Here is a 22,210-nt window from a genome sequence, read left to right on the forward strand (position 1 = left end):
TGTAAGCTCACTGATAGTGAAAATGAGGTCAAGAGAGGATAAAAGAATCCCATTAAAACAGAAAAACCAAACTGGTTTTCTTCTAAAAATAATCTGCCCAAGAGAACTTTACAAAATTCTTGTGCTGTGAAGCAAATACATCACAATTTCCCATTCCTGTTGTTTTGAACCAAGTCACTTCCTAATTCTGCCTACTAACTTAACTATCATATGCCAGCTTCATCTAAACAACTCATCATGTTCTATCCCACCTTCATTCCCAAACATCCTAGATATCATAACCATCCCATTACCTACCTTTTAGAAGTAGAACATTCAGAAAAAGGTTGAGAATCAAAAGCTCCAGAACTTTCAGCAGAGGAAAACTAAAGTATAGACAAGATGCCCCCTCAAAGCTTAAGACAACTGGGATTTGAAAGTGACTCAGGTCCTTTCTACCATACATTAGAGATATTTTTCTAAATTCCAGTTTTCAATATTCAAACACATCCCCACAAATACAATGCAGAAATATTTCATTAACATTGTGAATTCAACTAATTATGTATTTATATATAATTAGTTCTATATATAAAACATGTGTCTTAAGTAAAAAATTTTGAAATAATACAAAGCCCTCTAGATTTTAAAAATCTGTCAAAAATCACATTCTATTATTCAAAAATTGGCTGAGTAAACTATAAAACTAATTAATTACACACTATTCCCTGTTGGCTACATCACTTGTATCAGTTTAAAAATATATCATTTTCCTTTGTCAGGATCATGTCAACAACATTGTTCTTTTTGTTTATTAAAAAGATGCTGATTTGGGTCATTATTGTACTTTTAATTCAATTTGTACTGCTACTGAATTTTTAAATCTTTTCATCTTCTAACAATATCATTAAGTGTATATTAAATAGATATTATAACACTAATGCTGTGAACATGCCTGAAAATCACTAACTCTGGAAGAGAAGTCAGATGCCATAAATTCTGTAAGGAAGGCCAAACAATTTTCATTTTATGCTAGGCTGATAATTTAGAAGAAACAAACTGAAAAAATATCACAGATAATGCCAGAAAACTAAAATGCAATATTAAAGTAATAACATGCTGCAAAGTTATTGATTGATATCCCAAAGAACCTGTGCCCACCACTTTACAAGCATTCTTATGGAAAAGTGAGATTTAAATAATATAAGTAAGCATTTCTTATTTTGGCTTTTATTAATTTTTTGCAGAGATGGTGTTTCACCATGTTGCCCAAGCTGGTCTTGAACTCCTGCAATGAAGTGATCAACCTGCCTCAATCTCCCAAAGTACTGGGACTACAAGTGTGAGTCACCAAGCCGGCCTGAATGATCTAAGTTTTGAAGCACGCAGTCTTCAGGATATGTATCCCATAAGATAAAACAACTTTGTATGTGCAAAACTTTCAGAAAATGTGACTTGATTTTTATTAGTTAAAGATTATGATTCTTTTAATTGTAGCATTCCATCTCTCAAACCAAATAGAACTTTTGATATAAATCTTTTTGGGAAACCAAGTCTGAAAACTGAGTGTGTGCTTGTTCTAAGGATAAAAGCATCATCATTGCATCAGTAGACCTGCTTATTCACCCTGATAATTTATCCCTGGCAAGGTAGAATGCCAAGAGGCTCATAAACTGCTATGGAGTCACCAATATATTTTACATTTCCTACACACAATTTACTTGAAAAGGGGAATTACACTAAGAAGCTTATAGAAGTACTTTGACATAAATTCAAGGATCCCACTCAGTCTTCTAAATTTGTGTGACTTTCCAACAATTATAATTTACTATGGTCATTTTTTCATTCACTATGTTAAAAAGGAAATTCAATACTCTTTTTTAAAAGAACAACTTTCTAAAATCATTGACTGATGTCCAATTCTGAAATGTTCTATATTATTTATAGTAACAACTGTAATTTGAGTCCTCCAGATATTTAATTCCCCTATATAAGTAATTTGTTAACACTATGACTATAGTAGCAGAGTTGCTAAATGGAGCATCTTTGGCTGGCCCAAGTACAGAGGTGTTTACAACCAATTGATTACCAGTTACAGATGTCTTTGTTCCTGCTCCACTCCCACTGTTTCATTTGACTAGCCTTTTAAAAAAGAAGAAGAAGAAACAGAGCATCATTTCTCACTACTGATCATAAATAATGACTCAACCATCATTATAGTCTACGTATAACCCTGGCATTATCAGCAAAAGCTTATCAAGATGTTCCAAATGCACAAAAACAAGAAAGTTCAGATACGTAAAATCACAGAAAGTTAAAGGCTTGGAAGAATCTTAAAGGCGACTGAATTCAAACCTTCTATTTTAAATTTTGTGGTCATAACTGAGACTCAACGAGCTTAAATGCATCATTTATGGTCACATTTCATAGGAAAAGCCCATACTATGTCACACACACACATATCTTACCTTTCTGGTGACGACTTGGGAGTGACAGGACACCCTCGGATACCTTTTTTATTTTTATGGTCTAGAGAGATGACTTTATTCCTTAGACTCCTTTCCCACTAGGAAAAAAAATGAAATTTTAATAATAAACTATATGACAAGAGGCATTTAAAATATTCCTTTTTATTTAGAAATTTGTTATAAACGATTAAATTCATAGTAGTTCACAGAGAAAAATAGTAAGAGCAATCTATGGAATATCTGGCTCTTTCGCTAATGCAGAAATACAAGTCCACCAAAAAATACTAGGAAGACATTTTAAAATACCAGGGCAACTTTAATCAAAAAATCAACACTTTGAGATTCCAAAGCTCAAATAAATATTAAAATCTATAATGTATTTAAAGAAAGTAATATAAATTATTACATAGCAGGTTAAATAGGGCCTATGATTTTGATGTAACTGCATTTATACCAATTGGAAGATATTAAAATTAGTTACCTATGAACTGCCACATGGAAAATTTTAGGGAAGAGCCAGACATTTTACTGACAGAGTTTAGATTAAATATGACTAGAATAAAAGATTAAAATTAATTTATTTAATACACAGTGTTATCCTAGGCAAATAAGTATTTACATTCTTTTTGCTTTAGTTTCTTTATCTGAAAATGGATATAATAACAGTAGCTACCTCACAAAGATACACAATGATTACATCTGTATTAAGTTTTGGTTTTGCTTCCACATCACAGAACAGACATTTGTAATAAGTTTACAAGGCCAGGCATGGTGGCTCATGCCTATAATCCCAGCCCTTTGGGAGGCCAAGGCAGGTAGATCACAAGGTCAGGAGTTCAAGACCAGCCTGGCCAACATGGTGAAACCCCATCTCTACTGAAAATACAAAAATTAGCTGGGCGCGGTGGCAGGTACCTGTAATCCCAGTTACTCAGGAGGCTGAGGCAGGAGAATCTCTTGAACCTGGGTGGCAGGGGTTGCAGTGAGCCGAGTTGGCGCCACTGTAGTCCACCCTGGGTGATAAAGTGAGACTCCATCTCAAAAAAATAATGAATAAAATAAAGAAAGTTTACAAGACTGTCTTTATAAAAGAGATACTTGAACAATCGTGTTTGTAGCCCATTATTCAAAATGGCCAAAAGAGTCAAAAAAATCCACCAAAAAAAAAATTAAGGCTGATGGACCAATTCAGAAAAGTTACAAAATATAAGATCAAAAGGCCAAAATCAGTTGTATTTCTATATAAAAGCAATGACAAATCTGAAAGGGAAAATAAGAAAAAAAAAATCTACTTACAATAGTATCAAAAAGAATAAAATACCCATCAAATTTAATCAAGGCAATGTAAGACTTTCATGCTGAAAATATCAAAACATGTTGTAAGAAATTAAAGAAAATGTGGCGCATATTAGATTGGAATATTCCAAATGGAATATTATGCAGCCATCAAAAACGATGAGTTCGTGTCCTTTGTAGGGACATGGATGAACCTGGAGACCATCATTCTTAGCAAACTGACACAAGAACAGAAAATGAAATACCGCATGTTCCCACTCATAGGTGGGTGTTGAACAATGAGAACATATGGACACAGGGAGGGGAGCACTACACACTGGGGTCTGTTGGGGGGAATAGGGGAGGGACAATGGGGGGATGGGGAGTTGGGGAGAGATAGCATGGGGAGAAATGCCAGATATAGGTGAAGGGAAGGAAGGCAGCAAATCACACTGCCACGTGTGTACCTATGCAACTATCTTGCATGTTCTTCACATGTACCCCAAAACCTAAAATGCAATAAATAAATAAATAAGAAATTAAAGAAACCCTAAGTAAATGAAAAGATATCTCCTAATCAAGGACTGAAAGCCTTTATTAACTATTTTGGTTAGTAGTTGGGCATTACTCCCAAAAGTGACCTCCAGATTCCATTCAATCCCTACCAAAATTCCAACAGCCTGTTTTGCAGAAATGGATGAACTTATCTAACAACTGGGAGAGGCTCAGAAGAACCAAAACAATCTTGAAAAAGGCAAACAAAATTAGAGGACTCACATTTCAGTTTCAAAATTTACTATAAAGCTATAGTAATAAAAACAATGTTGGTACTGGCAAAGGGTAAACATACAGATCTATGGGATAGAACTGAAAGTGTAGAAATAAACCCATATATCTATGACCAATAATTGATTTTCAACAAGGATGCCAAAAACCATTCATGGGAGAAAAATAAACTTTCAACAAATAGTTCTAGAACAACTGAACAGCCATATGCAAAAGTATGAACTTGGACCCTTGCCTCACACCATATTCAAAAATAAACTTAAATAAAGAGAAGATCTAAATATTATATAACAGCTAAAATTATGAAGCTCTTAGAAAAAAACACAGCAGTACATTTTCATGATTTGTCTTTGCCAATGATTTCACAGATATAACCACAAAACCACAAATAACAAGAGAAAAATGATAATGGACATCACCAAATTTGAAACTTTTATTCATCAATGAACACTATTGGAATAGTGAAAAGGCAACCAACTCATTAAATGGGAGAAAATATTTGCAAATAAGGTAACTGATAAAAGTATAGTATCCAGGCCAACCACAATGGCTCACACCTGTAATCCCAGCACTCCAGAAGACCAAGGCAGGAGGGAATTGCTTGAGGCCAAGTTTCAAGCCAGCCTGGGCAACATAGCAAGATCCCACCTCTTTAAGGAAAAAGTTATAGCATTCAAAATTTAAAAACAAAATCTTACAACTCAGTAAGATAAAAAAAAAAATTTTTAATGGACAAAGAATGTGAATAGACATTTCTCCAAAAAAAATACAAATGACAAAAAGCATCTTAGAAGACACTCAGTGTCATTAGTCATTAGGAAGTGCAAATCCAAACCAAAGAAGTAAAAGATCTCTGCAATGAAACCATAAAACATTGATGAAAAAAAACACAGAATGCCAAAAGAATAGAAAGATATTCATGGTCATGGGTTGAGTCAGTATTGTTGATCTTCTTCAGGAACAAAAAAATAAAATAAAATGAAAACAGGCTCAATGTTGTTAAAATGTCATTGTTAAAATGTCCACATTAAATCAAGAAATCTATAGATTCACCGAAATCCCTATAAAAATATCAATAACATTCTTTCCAGAAGAAGGAAAAATACCCCTAAAATTTATATGGAAACACATAAAAATGTAATCAAAACCACAATGACATATCATTTCATACCCACTAGGATTAAGAATGAAGGAAGAGCGGAGAAGGAAAAGGAAAGTATAAAAGGAAGAGAGAGAGAGAAAAAAAAAGTGTTGGTGAATATATAAAGAACCTGGAACCCTCATACATTGCTAGTGGAAATGTAATTGGTATAGCTACTGTAAGAAAAAAGTAAGTATGGCAGTTTCTCAATAACTTAAACATAAAATTACCACATGACACAGCAATTCCCATCCTAAGTATAAAACAAAAGAATGGAAAACAGGTTTTCAAACAGATACCTGTATGTTCATATAAGCATTATTCATAATAGCAAAAAAGGTGAAAACGATACAAACGGATAAACAGATAAATGTGATATATCCATACAGCAGAATATTATTAGACCATAAAAAGAACAAAAGCACTACCACATACTATAACATGGATGAACTTTGAAAGCATTTGTGCTAAGTGAAAGCAGCATAGACACAAAAGATCATATATTGAGTGACTGTTTTTATGAAATATCTAGAATAGGAAAATCCAGGCAACAGAAAACAAAGTAGTTACTTTCAGGGTCTGTGAAGTGGGAGGAGAGAGAGGCAAAACAGGAAGTGAATGATTAATGAGTAAAGAGTTTCCATTCAGGGTGATGAAAAAGATCTGAAACCAGACAGAGAAAAGTGGTTGCACAAAACTGAGAATGAACTAAATGCCACTAAATTAAACGCTTTAAAATGGCTAAATACGATAAATATTGTGTTATATGTATTTTGTCACAACAACAACAAAAAGCATGTAACTGCATTTCCAGCAAGAAATACAGCATTAAGAAACCACTAAGAATAAAGAAACCAGACACAGTGACTCATGCCTGTGATCCCAGCACTTTAGGAGGTCAAGGTGGATAAATCAATACAGGCCAGGAGTTCAAGACCAGCCTAGGCAACATGATGAAACCTCATCTCTACTAACAATACAAAAATTAGCTGGGCGTGGTGGTGCATGCCTGTAGTCCTAGCTACTCAGGAGTCTGAGGCACAATAATTGCTGGAACCCAGGATGCAGAGGTTTTAGTGAGCCAAGATCACACCACTGCATTCCAGCCTGGGCAACAGAGCAAGACTCAGTCTTAAAAAAAAAAAGAAAAAGAAGAAGAAGAAGAAACCACTAAGAATAAAGAAAAAAAAATAATTAACTAGATTCATCAAAATCAACTATTTCTGCTCATCAAACTACATACAATTAAGAAATAAAACAGCTACAGATTAAGAGAAAGTATCTGCAGTACACATACTAACAACAGACTCATATCCTTACTATATAAAGAATTCCTACACATCATGACAACAGACTCATATCCTTACTATATAAATAATTCCTACACATCAATCACAAAGACTAAAAACTCAGACTTGAACCAGGCACAGTGGCTTATGCCTGTAATCCCAACACTTTGGGAGGCTGAGGAAGGAAGATCACTTAGGTCAGAAGTTTGAAACCAGTCTGATAGATAAAGTGAGACCCTATCTCTACCAAAAAAAAAAATTTTTTTTTAATTAGCCATTGGTGGTGGCACGTGTCTGTAGTCCCAGCTACTCAGGAGGCTGAGGCAGGAGGATCACTTGAGCCCAGGAGTTTGAGGTTTGCAGTGAGTTATAATCATACGACTGCACTCAGGCCTAGGTGACACAGCAAAACCCTATTTCATAACTAAATAAATATATAAAATAAAAACAGATTAAAAAATGAGCAAGAATTCTACTTGAAATAAAATGAAGTAAGAATAGTCTTCTCAGCTTCTTCCACTGAACTAAGAATTCTAGACAGACTGCATGAAGAAGTTATCTTAGGACCCTGAAGAGTATATACTAAGAATGACATTGTTGAACGCAAAATAATACCAAACTTGCAGATCTAACTGAGTCCTAGAGACTTGTAACTTAATATTCAAAATGTCCAGGATATAATCCAAAACAGCTTGGTATATAAAGAATCTAGGAAATCTCAACAATTCACCAAAGATGAGAATCAAGAGCAGCTAAGTTGAAGAAGACAGAGATGTTGAAATTATCAGAAAAAAAATTATTTTGTTTATTTATTTATTTGTTTTTGAGACAGAGTTTGACTCTTGTTGCCCAGCCTGGAGTGCAGTGGTACAATCTCAGCTTACCTCAACCTCTGCCTCCCAGGTTCAAGCAATTCTCCTGTCTCAGTCTCCCAAGTAGCTGGGACTACCAGTGCCCACCACCACGCTCAGCTAATTTTTTGTATTTTTAGTAGAGACAGCATTTCACCATATTGGCCAGGCTGGCCTCAAACTCCTGACCTCAGGTGATCCACCTGCCCTGGCCTCCCAAAGTGCTGGAATTAAAGGTGTGAGTCACTGTACCCAGAGAGAAGAAAACTTTAAAGTGACTATTATACTGTTCTCTGAGAGGATGAACTCTCTTCAAAGAAGTAAAAAGACAGAAAATCTCAACAGAGAAACAGAAAATTTAAAAAGAAACAAATGGCAATTTGAGGACTACAAAGAAACATGACCAAATTTTAAAAAGCACTGAATGGCCTAAAGCAGGAGTCCCCAACCTCAGGCCAGGGACTGGTACTGGTCCATGGCCTGTTAGGAACCAGGACACACAGCAGGAGGTGAGCAGCAAGAAAGCAAGTGAAGCTTCATCTGTATTTACAGCCGCTCATCATCATTCACATTACCACCTGACTTCCACCTCCTGTCACGTCAGTGGCAGCATTAGATTCTCATAGAACAAATCCTATTAAGACCTGTGCATGTGGTGATATTAGTTGCATGCTCCTTATGAGAATCTAATGACTGATGATCTGTCACTGTCTCCCATCTCCTCCATTTGGGACCATCTAGTTGCAGGAACTCAAACTCAGGTCTCCCACTGAATCTACATTATGGTAAGTTGTATACTTATTTAATTCTATACTACAATGTAATAATAACAGAAATAAAATGCACAATAAATGTAATGTGCTTGAATCATTCCAAAACCATCCCCCCGTCCCACCACCTGGGTCCACAGAAAAATTTTCTTCCATGAAACCTGGTGCCAAAAAGGGGTTGGGGGCTACTGGCCTAAAGAGCAGAAAGGAGACTGAAAAGCAGTTCGTAGATCTGGAGATAGACAGATCAAGAGAAATTATTCAATCTGAAGAACAGAAAGAAAACAGATGCTTAGGTAAATTTAATGTTACACTTTTTAAAAAAAGAATGAAAATACATTGTAACAAAAAATTTAAAGTGGCCCACCCTACCACAACTGGCACCCACACATGTCATCTGGAGATACAAAAATCAATCCACATTCCTCTATGTCACCAGTGCACATCATCAGGGCTCCTAGGGAACAACCTAACCACCTGCTGCTACCACTTCCCACACACATCATTGGGGGTGGGGGTTGTGAAGCGAGACCCAGTCTGCCTACCCCCAGTACTGGTGTACATCATCCAAAGGCCTAGGGATCAATTCACCCACCACCAGCTCAGGCACATGCCTTCCAAAAATCTAAGGACAAGCCAACCCCACCTATAGCTGTCACTGCCATTGCCTACACAAATCATCCAGAGGTCAGGGGATTGGCTCAACCCACCCAGCCATACTGGCACCCACACACACCACTCAGGCAACTAATGACAAGTCCACCCAGCCCACTGCCATCACTACTCGGGCTTAAGGAGCAGCCCAACTGGGGAGTCCCCATGGTCTGCAAAGCCTCACCATGGCTGCCATTAACAGCAGCAGTCTACATGACAGGAACTCAGACACTGCTGACATGGGTTTCAATCAAAAAAAAAATCATAAAAGATTAAATGACTGTGCCTATGCAAAATCAAAGACAAGCCACTCCACAGAACCAACACTATAAATATGTCTATAGGGAAAAAGTATTCCCCTACCAATGTTAACGAATAAATTGGAAGACTACAATAAACACAGACACCAATGAAAAGACAAGAGAAACATGGAAAAGGAAGGGAAGAAGACACCTCCAAAGAAACAAAATAATTTTCCCGTAAGATACCCATAAGAAAAGAAAATGTACGGAATGCTGGGAAAAAATTGAAAAATCTGATAAAAAAGAAACTGAGATATAGATAGATGATAGATGATAGATAGATAGATAGATAGATAGATAGATAGATAGATAGATAATCAAACAAAATCAGGAAAACTATTTATTATCTCAATGAGAAATTCAACAAAGATTAATATCATTTAAAAAGTCCTACAATTGAAGATTTCAATGAAATATAAAATATAGCTGAGAGCCTCAACAATAGAAAAAATCAAGCAGAAGAATTTCTGAACCTGAAAACAGATTTTTTTTTAATAACCCACTCAGACAACAACAGTAAAAAACAATTTTTAAAAATGAAGAAAGCCTACATAACATATGGGATGCCATAAAGTGATCAAATCTTCAAATTATGGGTGTTTCAGAAGGAGAAATGGGAAAAAACATTTACAAAAATTATAGCTGACAACTTCCGAAGTCTTGCAAAAGATACAAACATGAAGATACAGAAGTACAAAATTCCTCAAATACATTCAATCCATAAAAGGTTTCTAACAAGGTGTATCATAGTCAAACTGTGAAAAGTCAAAGACAGAATTCATAAATAGGAGGAAAAACATCAAATCACATGTAAGAAAATCCCCATAATATTAAAAGCAAATTTCTCAGCAGAAACCTTACAGGTATATGACAATATATTACAATTGCTTGGGAAAATAATGTCAGCCAATAATACTATATCCAGCAAACCTATCCTTAAAAATGAAGGACAAATAACATCTTTTCCAGACAAGCAAAAGCTAAGGGAATTCATCACACTATACTACAAAAAATGTTTAAGAGAATCTTGTATCTAGAAGTGAAAGGACAGTATCTACCATCAAAAAAACACACAAAAGTATAAAACCCAATAGTAGAGCAGACATACAAATAAGATGGAGAATGGAGTCACATGTTATCACTACAAAAAAAAAAAAACCCCCACCAAATCATAAAGGTAAACAATAAAAGAAGAGAAAAATGGAGATATAAAAACAGTCAGAAACCCATTAACAAAATGAGAGGAGTAAGTCCTTTTTCTAAAACTTTTAAATTCAGAGGTACCTGTGCAGGATTGTCACATAGGTCAACTTGTGTCATGGGAGTTGTTAAACAGATTACTTAATCACCCAGATATTATGCCTAGTACTCATAAGTTATTTTGCCTGATCCTCTCCCCTCCTCTCACCCGCCACCTTCTAAAAGGCTCTAGCATGTATTGTTCCCCTCTGTGTCCACGTGTTTTCATAACTTAGCTCCCACTTCTAAGTGAGAACATGCAGTGTTTGGTTTTCTGTTCCTGCATGAGTTTGCTAAAGATAATGACCTCCGGCTCTAACCAAGTCCCTGCAACAGTCATTATCTCATTCTGTGGTGTATATGTGCCACATTTTCTTTATGCAATCTAACATTGCTGGGCATTTAGGTTGATTCCATCTCTGCTATTGTGAATACTGCTGCAAGAAACTTATGTATGCATGTGTCTTTATAGCAGAACAATGTATATTCCTTTGGGTATACACCCAATAATGGGATTGCTGGGGTGAATGGTATTTCTGTCTTTAGGTCTTTGAGGAATGGCACACTGTCTTCCACAATGGGTGAACTAATTTACATTCTCACCAACAGTTTATAAATTTTCTCCACAACCTCACCAGCATCTGTTATTTTTACAGTTTTTGGTAATAGTTACTCTGACTGGTGTGAGATGGCATCTCACTGTTGTTTTGATTTGCATTACTCTAATGATTGGTGATATTGAGCTTTCTTGCATATGATTGCTGGCTGCATGTGTGTCTTCTTTGGAAAAGTACCTATTCATGTCCTTGGCCCATTTTATAATGGGGTTGTTTTTTGCTTGTAAATTTGTTTAAGTTCCTTATAGAAGCAATATATTAGACTTTAGTCAGATGCATAGTTTGCAAAAAAATTCTCCCATTCTGTAGACTGTTTACTCTGTTGATAGTTTCTTCTGCAGTGCAGAAGCTCTTTAGTTTAGTTAGATTCCATTTGTCAGATTCTGCTTTTGTTGCAATTGCTTTTGGTATTTTTATCATGAAATCTTTGTCCATGCCTATGTCCTGAATGGTACTGCCTAGATTGTCTTCCAGAGTTTTCAATTTGGGGTTTTACATTTAAGTCTTTAATGCATCTCAAGTTAATTTTTGTACATGGTATAAGGAAGGGGTCCAGTTTCGATTATCTGCATATGGCTAGCCAGTTATCCCAGCACCATTTATTGAATAAGAAATCATTTCCCCATTGCTTGTTTCTTTCAGGTTTGCCAAAGATCAGATAGCTGTAGACATGTGGTCTTATTCCTGGGCTCTCTATTCTGTAACTGGTCAGTATGCCTGTAGCATAGTTTGAAGTTGGATAGCATGATGTGTTCAGCTTTGTTCTTTTTGCTTAAGATTGCCTTGGCTACCTGGGCTCTTTTTTGGTTCCATATAAATCTTAAAATAGTTTTCTCTAGTTCTGTAAAAAATGTCATTGGTAGTTTGAGAGGAAGAACATGAAATCTACAAATTGCTCTGGGCAGTTTGGTCATCTGAACAATATTGATTGCTTCTCTCCATGAGCATGGAATGTGCTTGTCATTTCTGATTTCTTTGAGGAGTGTTTTGTAGTTCTCTTTGAAGAGATGTTTCACCTCCCTAGTTAGATGTATTCCTAGGTATTTTATTCTTTTTGTGGCAGTTGTGAATGAGAGTTCATTCCTAATTTGGTCTCAGTTTGACTATTGTTGGTGCATAGGAATGCTACTGGTTTTTAAACACTGATTTTCTTTGCTGAGACTTTGCTGAAGTTGCTTATCAGTTTAAGAAGATTTTGGGATGAGAATACAGGATTTTCTGGATCTAGGAGCATGTTATCTGCAAACAGGGAGTGTTTGACTTCTTCTCTATGTGGATGCCCTTTATTTCTTTCTCTTACCTGACTGCCCTGGCCAGGACTTCCAATACTATGTTGAATAGGAGTGATGAGAGTGGGTATCCTTGTCTTCTGGCAGTTTTCAAGGAGAATGCTTCCAGCTTTTGCCCATTCAGTATCCTGTTGGCTGTGGGTTTGTCATAAATTGTTCTTATTATTTTGAGGTATGTGAGAGGAGTAAGTCTTCACTACCAATAACAACCTTGACTGTAACTGGTTTAAACTCGACAATTGAAAGATTTAGACTGGCTGAACAGATACAAAGTAAGACCCAAGACAATGCTGTCTACAAGAAACTCACTTCACCTGTAAAGACACACATGACGTGAAAGTGAAGGATGTAATGGATATATATACATATATATCCCATGTAAGTGGAAACCAACAATATGCAAAAGTAGCCATACTTGCATCAAACAAATACACATTAAGATTAAAAATAATAATAATAAAAAGACACAAGACAGTGTGGCAATTCTTTAAAAATCTAGAAGCAGAAATGTCATTTGACCCAGCAATCCCATTACTGGGTATACACCCAAAGGAATATAAATGATTTTATTTTATAAAGATACATGCACACATATGCTCACTGCAGCATTATTCACAATAGAAAAGACATGGAGATCAACCCAAATGCCCATCAATGATAGACTTTATAATGAAAATGTGGTACATGTACAGCAGAGAATACTATGCAGCCATAAAAAGAAATGAGATAATGTCCTTTGCAGGGACATGAATGGAGCTGGAAGCCATTATCCTCAGCAAACTAACACAGAAACAGAAAACCAAACACCACATGCCCTCACTCATAAGTGGAAGCTGAACGATGAGAACACATGTAAATACGGTGGGGAATAACAGACACTGGAGCCTGTCAGGGGAACTGAGGGGAGAAAGGGCATCAGGAAGAACAGCAAATAAATGCTGGGCTTAATACCTAGGTGATGGATTGATATGTGCAGCGTAACATCATGGCACATGTTTACCTATGTAACAAACCTGCACATCCTCCATATGTACCCTGGAACTTAAAATAAAATTGAAGGGAAAAAAATAAATACATTGCAAAACTTAAAAAAAAACAAAAAGAGACAAAATGGTCATCATATACTGATAAAGACATCAACTCAGAAAGACAGCATAACAATTATAAACATATATGCATCCAACCCAGGAGCACTCAGATAAATAAAACCAATATGAGAACTAAAGAGAGAGATAAATCTCAGTACAATGATAGTTAGAGAATTAAACATCCCACCTTCAACATCTAGAAGAAAAATAAATAAATAATTGAACATTTCTATACTATAGACTAGATAGACCTAACAGACACAGAACATTTCATCCAACAGCTACAGATTACATATTCTTCTCATGAACACACAAAAAAAACATTCTCCAGGATAGAGCATATGTTAGGCCACAAAGCAAACCTCACCAAATTTATTATTATTATACTTTAAGTTCTGGGATAAATTTACAAAACGTGCAGGTTTGTTACAAAGGTATACATATGCCATTGTGGTTTGTTGAACCCATCAACCTGCCACCTACATTAGGTGTTTCTCCTATTGCTATCCCTCCCCTTACCCGCCGCCACCCGACCAGGCCCCAGTGTATGATGTTCCCCTCCCTCTATCCAAGTGTTCTCATTGTTCAACTCCCACTTATGAGTGAGAACATGCAGTGTTTGGTTTTCTGTTCATGTGTTAGTTTACTGAGAATGATGGTTCCCAGCTTCATCCATGTCCCTGAAGAGGACATGAACTCTTTTTTATCACTGCATAGTATTCCATGGTGTATATGTGCCACATTTTCTTTATCCAGTCTATCACTGATGGGCATTTGGGTTTGTTCCAAGTCTCTGCTATTGTAAATAGTGCTACAATAAACATATGTGTGCATGTGTCTTTATAGTAGAATGATTTATAATCCTTTGGATATATAACCAGTAATGGAATTGAAGGATCAAATAGTATTTCTGGTTCTAGATCCTTGAGGAATCGCCAGTCTTCCACAATGGTTGAATTAATTTACACTTCAACCAACAGTGTAAAAGTGTTCCTATTTCTCCACATCCTCTCCAGCATCTGTTGTTTCCCAAATTTTTAATGATCACCATTCTAACTGCCATGAGACAGTATCTCATTGTACTTTGATTTACATTTCTCTAATGACCAATGATCACGAGCTTTTTTTCCATGTTTGTTGGCCACATGAAGTCTTCTTTTGAGAAGCATCTGTTCATATCCTTTGCCCACTTTTTGACGGGGTTGGGCTCTTTTTCTTGTAAATTTAAGTTCCTTGTAGATTCTGGATATTAGCCTTTGTCAGATGGATGGATTGCAAAAATGTTCTCCCATTCTGTAGGTTCACTCTGATGATGGTTTCTTTTGCTGTGTAGAAGCTCTTTAGTTTAATTAGATTCCATTTGTCAATTTTGGCTTTTGTTGCAATTACTTTTAGTGTTTTAGTCATTAAGTCTTTGCCCAGGCCTATGCCCTGAATGGTATTGCCTAAAACCTCATCAATTTTTAAAAAATTAACACCATATCAATATCTTCATATCACAATGGGCGGGGGGGCAGGAAAAAGCTAGAGTAACAAGAGCTTTGGAAATGATACAAATACATAGATATTAAACAACATGCTCCTGAATGACCATTGAGTAAAGGAAGAAATTAAGAGAGAAATCAAGAAATGTCTTGAAACAAGTAAAAATATAATTTCAGCATGCAAAACCTGTAACATACTGCAAAAGCAGTTTTGAGAGAAAGTTACAGCAATAAATACATATGACAAAAAAGTACAAAGACTTTAAGTTAAAAAAAAACTATTAATACACCTGAAAAAAACCAGAACAGTCAGAACAAGCCAAGAAAAAATCAGTAGATAGCTAGCATGGTGGCTCACACCTGTGGTCCCAGCAATTTGGGAGGCTAACATGGGCAAATAACTTGAGGTCAGGAGTTTGAGACCAGCCTGGCCAACATGGTGAAACCTCATCTCTACTAAAAATACAAAAATTATCTGAGTATGGTGGTGGGTGCCTGTAATCCCCAGCTACTTGGGAAACTGAGGCAGGAGAATCGCTTGAACCTGGGAGGTGGAGGTTGCAGTGAGCCAAGATCATGCCTCTGCACTCCAGCCTGGGTGACAGAGCAAATCCCCATCTCAGAAAAAGAAAAAGTTAGTAGAGAAAAGAAAATAAACATCCAAAACTAAAGAAAACAGAGAGACTAAAAATATACTACAAAGGATCAGTGAAAAGATGAGTTTGTGTCATTTGTAGGGACATAGATGAATCTGGAGAACATCATTCTCAGCAAACTGACACAAGAACAGAAAATGAAATACCACATATTCTCACTCATAGGTGGGTGATGAAAAATGAGAACACATGGACACAGGGAAGGGAGTACTACACACTGGGGTCTATTGGGGGGAAGAGGGGAGGGACAGCAGGCGGGGGGAGCTGGGGAGGGAAAGCCTGAGGAGAAATGGCAAATGTGGGTGAAGGGAAGAAAGGCAGCAAAACACACTGCCATGTGTGTACCTATGCAACTGTCTTGCATGTTCTGCACATATACCCCAAAACCTAAAATGCAATTTAAAAAAAATAAAATAAAATAAAGAAAGAAAGAAAGAAAAGAGGTTTTGTTTTTGTTTTTTTAAAGATAATCTTGATGAACAACTGGATAGACTGGCCAACACATATACATACATACATACCCAAATAAACAAAATCAGAAATGAAAAAATAGACATTCTAATTGATATCAGAGAAATATAAAATATTATCAGAGACTATTATGAATAACTACCTGCTAACAAACTGAAAAACTTAGAAAAAGAGAGATAAATTTCTGGACACATACAACCTATTGAGACTGAACCAGAAAGAAACAGAAACCCTGAACAACCCAATAACAAATAACAAGACTGAAGGAGTAGCCCAGGCACAGTGGCTCATGCCTGCAATGCCAGTGCTTTAGAAGGCCTAAGTCAAAAGACTGCTTGAGGCCAGGAGTTTGAGAACAGTTTAGGCAATACAGCAGGACCCCACCTCTACCAAAAAAAATTTTAATTAGCTAGCCATGGTGGTACATACCTGTGGTCCTAGCTGCTCAAGAGGCTGAGTTGGAAGGATCACCTGAGCTCAGGAATTCTAGGCTATGCTACAAGGAGCTACAATCATTCCACTGCACTCTAGCCTGGGCAACAGAGCAACACCTTGTCACTAAAGAAAATTTAAAAGATTGAATAATAAAAAGGCTCCCAAAAAAGAAAAGCCCATGGCCCAATGGTGTCATTGCCAATTTCTACCAAACTTATGAAGAAGAATCAATACCAAATCTCAATAGAAGATACTAAAATTCTTCCTAACTCATTCTATGAAATCATCCCTACCCTAATACCAAAACAAGACAAGGAAACACACAAAAAGAAAGCTTCAGGCCAATATCTCTTATAACAATAGATACAAAACACCTCAACAAAATATTATTAATAGGATACTGAATCTATAAGCACTTTTAAAAGATAATAAAACATAATCGAAATCAAACTGTATTCAGGGATGCAAGAATGGTTCAACATATGCAAATCAATAAACATGTCCCATCACATCAATAGGATGAAGAATAATAATCATGTAGTCACATCAGTAGATAGAGAAAAAATATTTGATAAAACTGCTCAAGAAACTAGCCATAAAACGAACATATCTCAACAGAATAAAGGCCATATGTTACAAATCCACAACTAACATCATGCTGAGTGAAGAAAACTAAAGACTTCCCTCTAAGAACTGGAACAAAACAGGATGCACATATTCACCACTCTTATTCAACATAGTAATGAAAGTCCTAGCCACAGCAATCAGGCAACAGAAAAAAATAAAAGAGATCCAAATTGGAAAAGGGGAAGTAAAATTGTCCCTCTTTGCAGAAGACATGATCCTATATTTAGAAAAACCTAAAAACTTCACCAAAAGAAACTCAGATTTCAGCTGGATGTAGTGGCTCATGCTGACTGTTCTAGCACTTTGAGAGGCCAAGGCAGAAATTCAAGACTAGCCTGAGCACCACTGTGAGACATCATCCTCTGCTATGTTTCATCATGCCTGGCTCTGCTAGTCATCATGATGACTCTGCTAGCTACTCAAGAGGCTAAGGCAGGAGGATGGTTTCCTTAAGCCCAGGAAAATGCAGTGAACCATGGTGATGCCACTATATTCCAGATTGGGTGACAGAGTGAAACTGTCTCAAAAAAAAAAGAGACTTAGATCTCATATGCAGATTCAGATAAAATGAAAGGTACAAAATCAACATACAAAAAAGCAGCGGGATTTTAGAGTGAAACTGTCTCAAAAAAAAAAAGAGACTTAGATCTCATATGCAGATTCAGATAAAATGAAAGATACAAAATCAACATACAAAAAAGCAGTGGGCCGAGATTGAGCCACTGCTCTCCAGCCTAGATGACAGAGTGAGACTCTGTCTCAAAAAAAAAAAAAAAGATTTTGGACTCAAGATGGCGCTATGAGAACAACCCAGGATTGAAGCTCGTGGTCAATGCATGAAGCGGGTGAGTCAGGGCCGCATTTCCAGATGGATCTTTATTGCCCACAGAACGGGGAAATTCCTAGGTATAGAGGAGACGCGGGACGCCAGGCAGAGGTTTTGAATGGTGCAGTAGGCGGCCGGTGCCGTGGTGGCCCGCGCTGTGGTGGTGCTACACAGCGCACCGCACAAAGTGCGCTGGTCCGGGTGCCCTGTTGGGATGGCAACCTGAGACTTGGGAAGGCTGAACTTGAGAATGAACAGGACTTGGACAGTGAGCCAGCCCAGGAGATTCCAGGGTCACAGCGTTTGGGGTAGCGCAGTGGGACAAACAAAATAGCGATTCCAAAGGCTCCCCGTGAAGGGGTTCCCTGAGGCCGCAGCTCCGTGGGGGAGGGGCGTCCGCCATTACTGAGGCAAACCGCCCTACTGAGGTACACGCCCATTGCTGACACAGCCTGCTGTTGCCGAGGCAACCTGCTACAACAGAGAGACTCCGTAGCAGGGCTTAGCCCAGGGCAGCAGGGCGGAGACCACAGCAGAAGGGCAGAGCCTGCAGCAACAGGGCGAACCTCACACCAGCAGGGCACAGCCTCGGCAGGCAAATGGTGACTAGACTGCCTCCTAGCTGGGCAGGACAGCGCAACGACCGCTCAAAAATAAAGCCCCAACCCCCCCAGACAGAGCATCTGAGAAAAAAAGGGTTTTTTTATGAGTTATGTTGCAGCAGAAATAAACATAGCAGCCTAACAGCCCTGAATGAACAACAGAGCTCACAACTCAGCAACTGAGCTCCTATAAAGTACAGACTGTCTCCTCAAGCAGCTCCCGGACCCCTCTATATCCAAAAGACTGACATTTGGCAGGCATCATCCTGGGACAAAGATAGCAGAAAAAGAAACTGGTAGCATCCCTTACTGTTCCGCAGCTGCTATAGGTGCAACCCAGACAAGCAGGGCCTGGAGTGGACCCCAGCAGTCGTACAGCGAAGGGGCTAGACTGGTAGAAGGAAAACCAAGTAACAGAAATACTTCATCATCAACAATCTGGGTTGTCTCTCCACTCAGAGACGCAATCGAAAAGTCAGCAACTACACAGACAACAGGTGGACAAATCCACAAAGATAAGAAGAAACCAGCACAAAAAAGAGGAAAACACCCAAAACCAGAACACCTCGCCTCCTAGAAAGGACCAAAACTCCTCATCAGCAAGGGAAAAAAGCTGGACGGAGAATGACTGTGACGAAATGACGGAATTACACTTCAGAAGGTGGATAATGAGAAACTTTTGTGAGCTAAAAGAACATGTTTTAAATCAATGCAAAGAAACTAAGAACCTTGAAAAAAGATATGAAAAAAGATTCGAGGAAATGATAACAAGAATGGATAACTTAGAGAGGAATATGAATGAATTAAAGGAGCTGAAAAACACAATACGAGAACTTCGCGAAGCATGCACAAGTTTCAATAGCCAAATTGACCAAGCAGAAGAAAGAATTTCAGGAGTCGAAGATCAACTCAATGAAATAAAACGAGAAACAAAGATCAGAGAAAAAAGCGCAAAAAGGAATGAACAAATTATCCAAGAAATGTGGGACTATGTGAAGAGACCTAACCTATGTTTGATAGGTGTACCAGAATGTCACGAAGAGAATGAATCCAAGCTGGAAAATACTCTTCAGGACATTATCCAGGAAAATTTCCCCCACCTAGCAAGACAGGCCCAACACTCAATTGCAGGCAATTCAGAGAACACCACAAAGATATTCCGCAAAAAGAGCATCCCCAAGGCACATAATCATCAGATTCAACAAGGTTTAAATAAAGGAGAAAATACTAAGGGCAGCCAGAAAGAAAGGTCGGGTCACCCACAAAGGGAAGCCCATCAGATTCACAGCACATCTCTTGGCAGAAACTCTGCAAGCCAGAACAGAGTGGGGGCCAATATTCAACATCCTTAAGGAAAAGAACTTTCAACCCAGAATTTCATATCCAGCCAAACTGAGCTTCAGAAGTGAAGGAAAAATGAAATCCTTTGTGAACAAGCAAGTACTCAGAGATTTTGTCACCATGAGGCCTGCTTTACAAGAGCTCCTGAAAGAGGCACTACACATAGAAAGGAACAACCAGTACCAGCCATTCCAAAATCATACTAAATGCTAAAGAGCATCAACATAATGAAGAATCTACAACAACTAACGGGCAAAACAGCCAGCTAGCCTCAAAATGGCAGTATCAAATTCACACATAACAATACTAACCCTAAATGTAAATGGACTAAATGCACCAATCAAAAGACACAGACTGCCAAATTGGATAAAAATCCAAAACCCATCAGTGTGCTGTATCCAGGAAACCCATCTCACATGCAAGGATACACAAAGGCTCAAAATAAAGGAATGGAGGAAGATTTACCAAGCAAATGGAGAGCAAAAAAAAGCAGGAGTTGCAATTCTCATCTCTGATAAAATAGACTTTAAAGCAACAAAGATCAAAAGAGACAAAGAAGGCCATTACATAATGGTAAAAGGATCGATACAACAAGAAGAGCTAACGATCCTAAACATATATGGACCCAATGCAGGAGCACCCAGATACATAAGGCAAGTTCTTAACGACTTACAAAGAGACTTAGACTCCCACACAATAATGGTGGGAGACTTTAACACCCCACTGTCAATATTAGATCAACCAGACAGAAAATCAATAAGGATATCCAGGGCTTGAACTCAGACCTGGAGCAAGCAAACCTGATAGACATTTACAGAACTCTCCACCCCAAATCCACAGAATATACATTCTTCTCAGCACCACATCACACCTACTCTAAAATTGACCACATAATTGGAAGTAAAGCACTGCTCAGCAAATGCAAAACAACTGAAACCATAACAAACAGCCTCTCAGACCATAGTGTAATCAAGTTAGAACTCAGAATTCAGAAACCAACCCAGAACCACACAGCTTCATAGAAACTGAAAAACTGGCTCTTGAATGTTGACTGGATAAACAATGAAATGAAGGCAGAAATAAAGAAGTTCGTCTAAACCAATGAGAACGAAGACACAACGTGCCAGAACCTCTGGGACACATTTAAAGCAGTCTCTAGAGGAAAGTATATAGCAATAAGTGCCCATATGAGGAGAATGGAGAGATCCAAAATTGACACCCTATCGTCAAAATTGAAAGAGCTAGAGGAGCAAGATCAAAAAAACTCAAAACCCAGCAGAAGACAAGAAATAACTAAGATCAGAGCTGAACTGAAGGAGATTGAGACACGAAAAACCCTCCAAAAAAATCAATAAATCCAAGAGCTGGTTTTTTGAAAAGATCAACAAAATAGACCACTAGCCAGATTGATTAAAAAGAAAAAAAAGAACAACAAAATAGATGCAATAAAAAATGATAAAGGGGAAATCACCACAGATTCCACAGAAATTCAAACCATCATCAGAGAATATTACAAACAACTCTATGCACATAAACTAGTAAACCTGGAAGAAATAAATAAATTCCTGGACTCCTGTGTCCTCCCAAGCCTAAACCAGGAGGAAGCTGAAACTATGAATAGACCAATAACAAGGTCAGAAGTCGAGGAAGCAATTAAGAGCCTACCACACAAAAAAAGCCCAGGTCCAGACGGGTTCACAGCCGAATTCTACCAGACACACAAAGAGTACCATTCCTTCTGAAACTATTCCAAATAATCCAAAAAGAAGGAATCCTTCCGAAATCATTCTATGAGACCAATATCATCCTGATACCAAAACCCGGCAGAGACCCAACGAGAAAAGAAAACTTCAGGCCAATATCCATGATGAACATAGATGCAAAAATCTTCAATAAAATATTGGCAAGCCGATTGCAACAGCAAATCAAAAAACTTACTCATCATGATCAAGTAGGATTCATCCCAGGGATGCAAGGCTGGTTCAACATACGCAAGTCTATCAACGTAATTCACCACATA

At 37.6% G+C, this 22,210-nt stretch overlaps 1 protein-coding gene across 19 annotated transcripts in view; it reads right to left on the bottom strand.

Annotated features, from left to right (window-relative positions):
* The window catches only part of SENP7 (SUMO specific peptidase 7), a 221,804-nt gene that overhangs the window by 145,243 nt on the left and 54,351 nt on the right, over positions 1-22,210 (bottom strand). For 10 of the 19 annotated variants that reach the window (XM_078352245.1, XM_078352240.1, XM_035274274.3 and 7 more), the window contains one exon: positions 2,448-2,545. In XM_078352245.1, the coding sequence (XP_078208371.1) occupies positions 2,448-2,545 (98 nt within the window). Of the gene's footprint in view, positions 1-2,068; positions 2,122-2,447; positions 2,546-12,671; positions 12,796-22,210 lie in introns of all 19 variants that reach the window. The other 9 variants (XM_078352244.1, XM_078352239.1, XM_078352247.1 and 6 more) reach the window with 2 other exon arrangements.

Source organism: Callithrix jacchus, chromosome 15 (assembly GCF_049354715.1).
Source record: "Callithrix jacchus isolate 240 chromosome 15, calJac240_pri, whole genome shotgun sequence".
Lineage (NCBI taxonomy): Eukaryota > Metazoa > Chordata > Mammalia > Primates > Cebidae > Callithrix > Callithrix jacchus.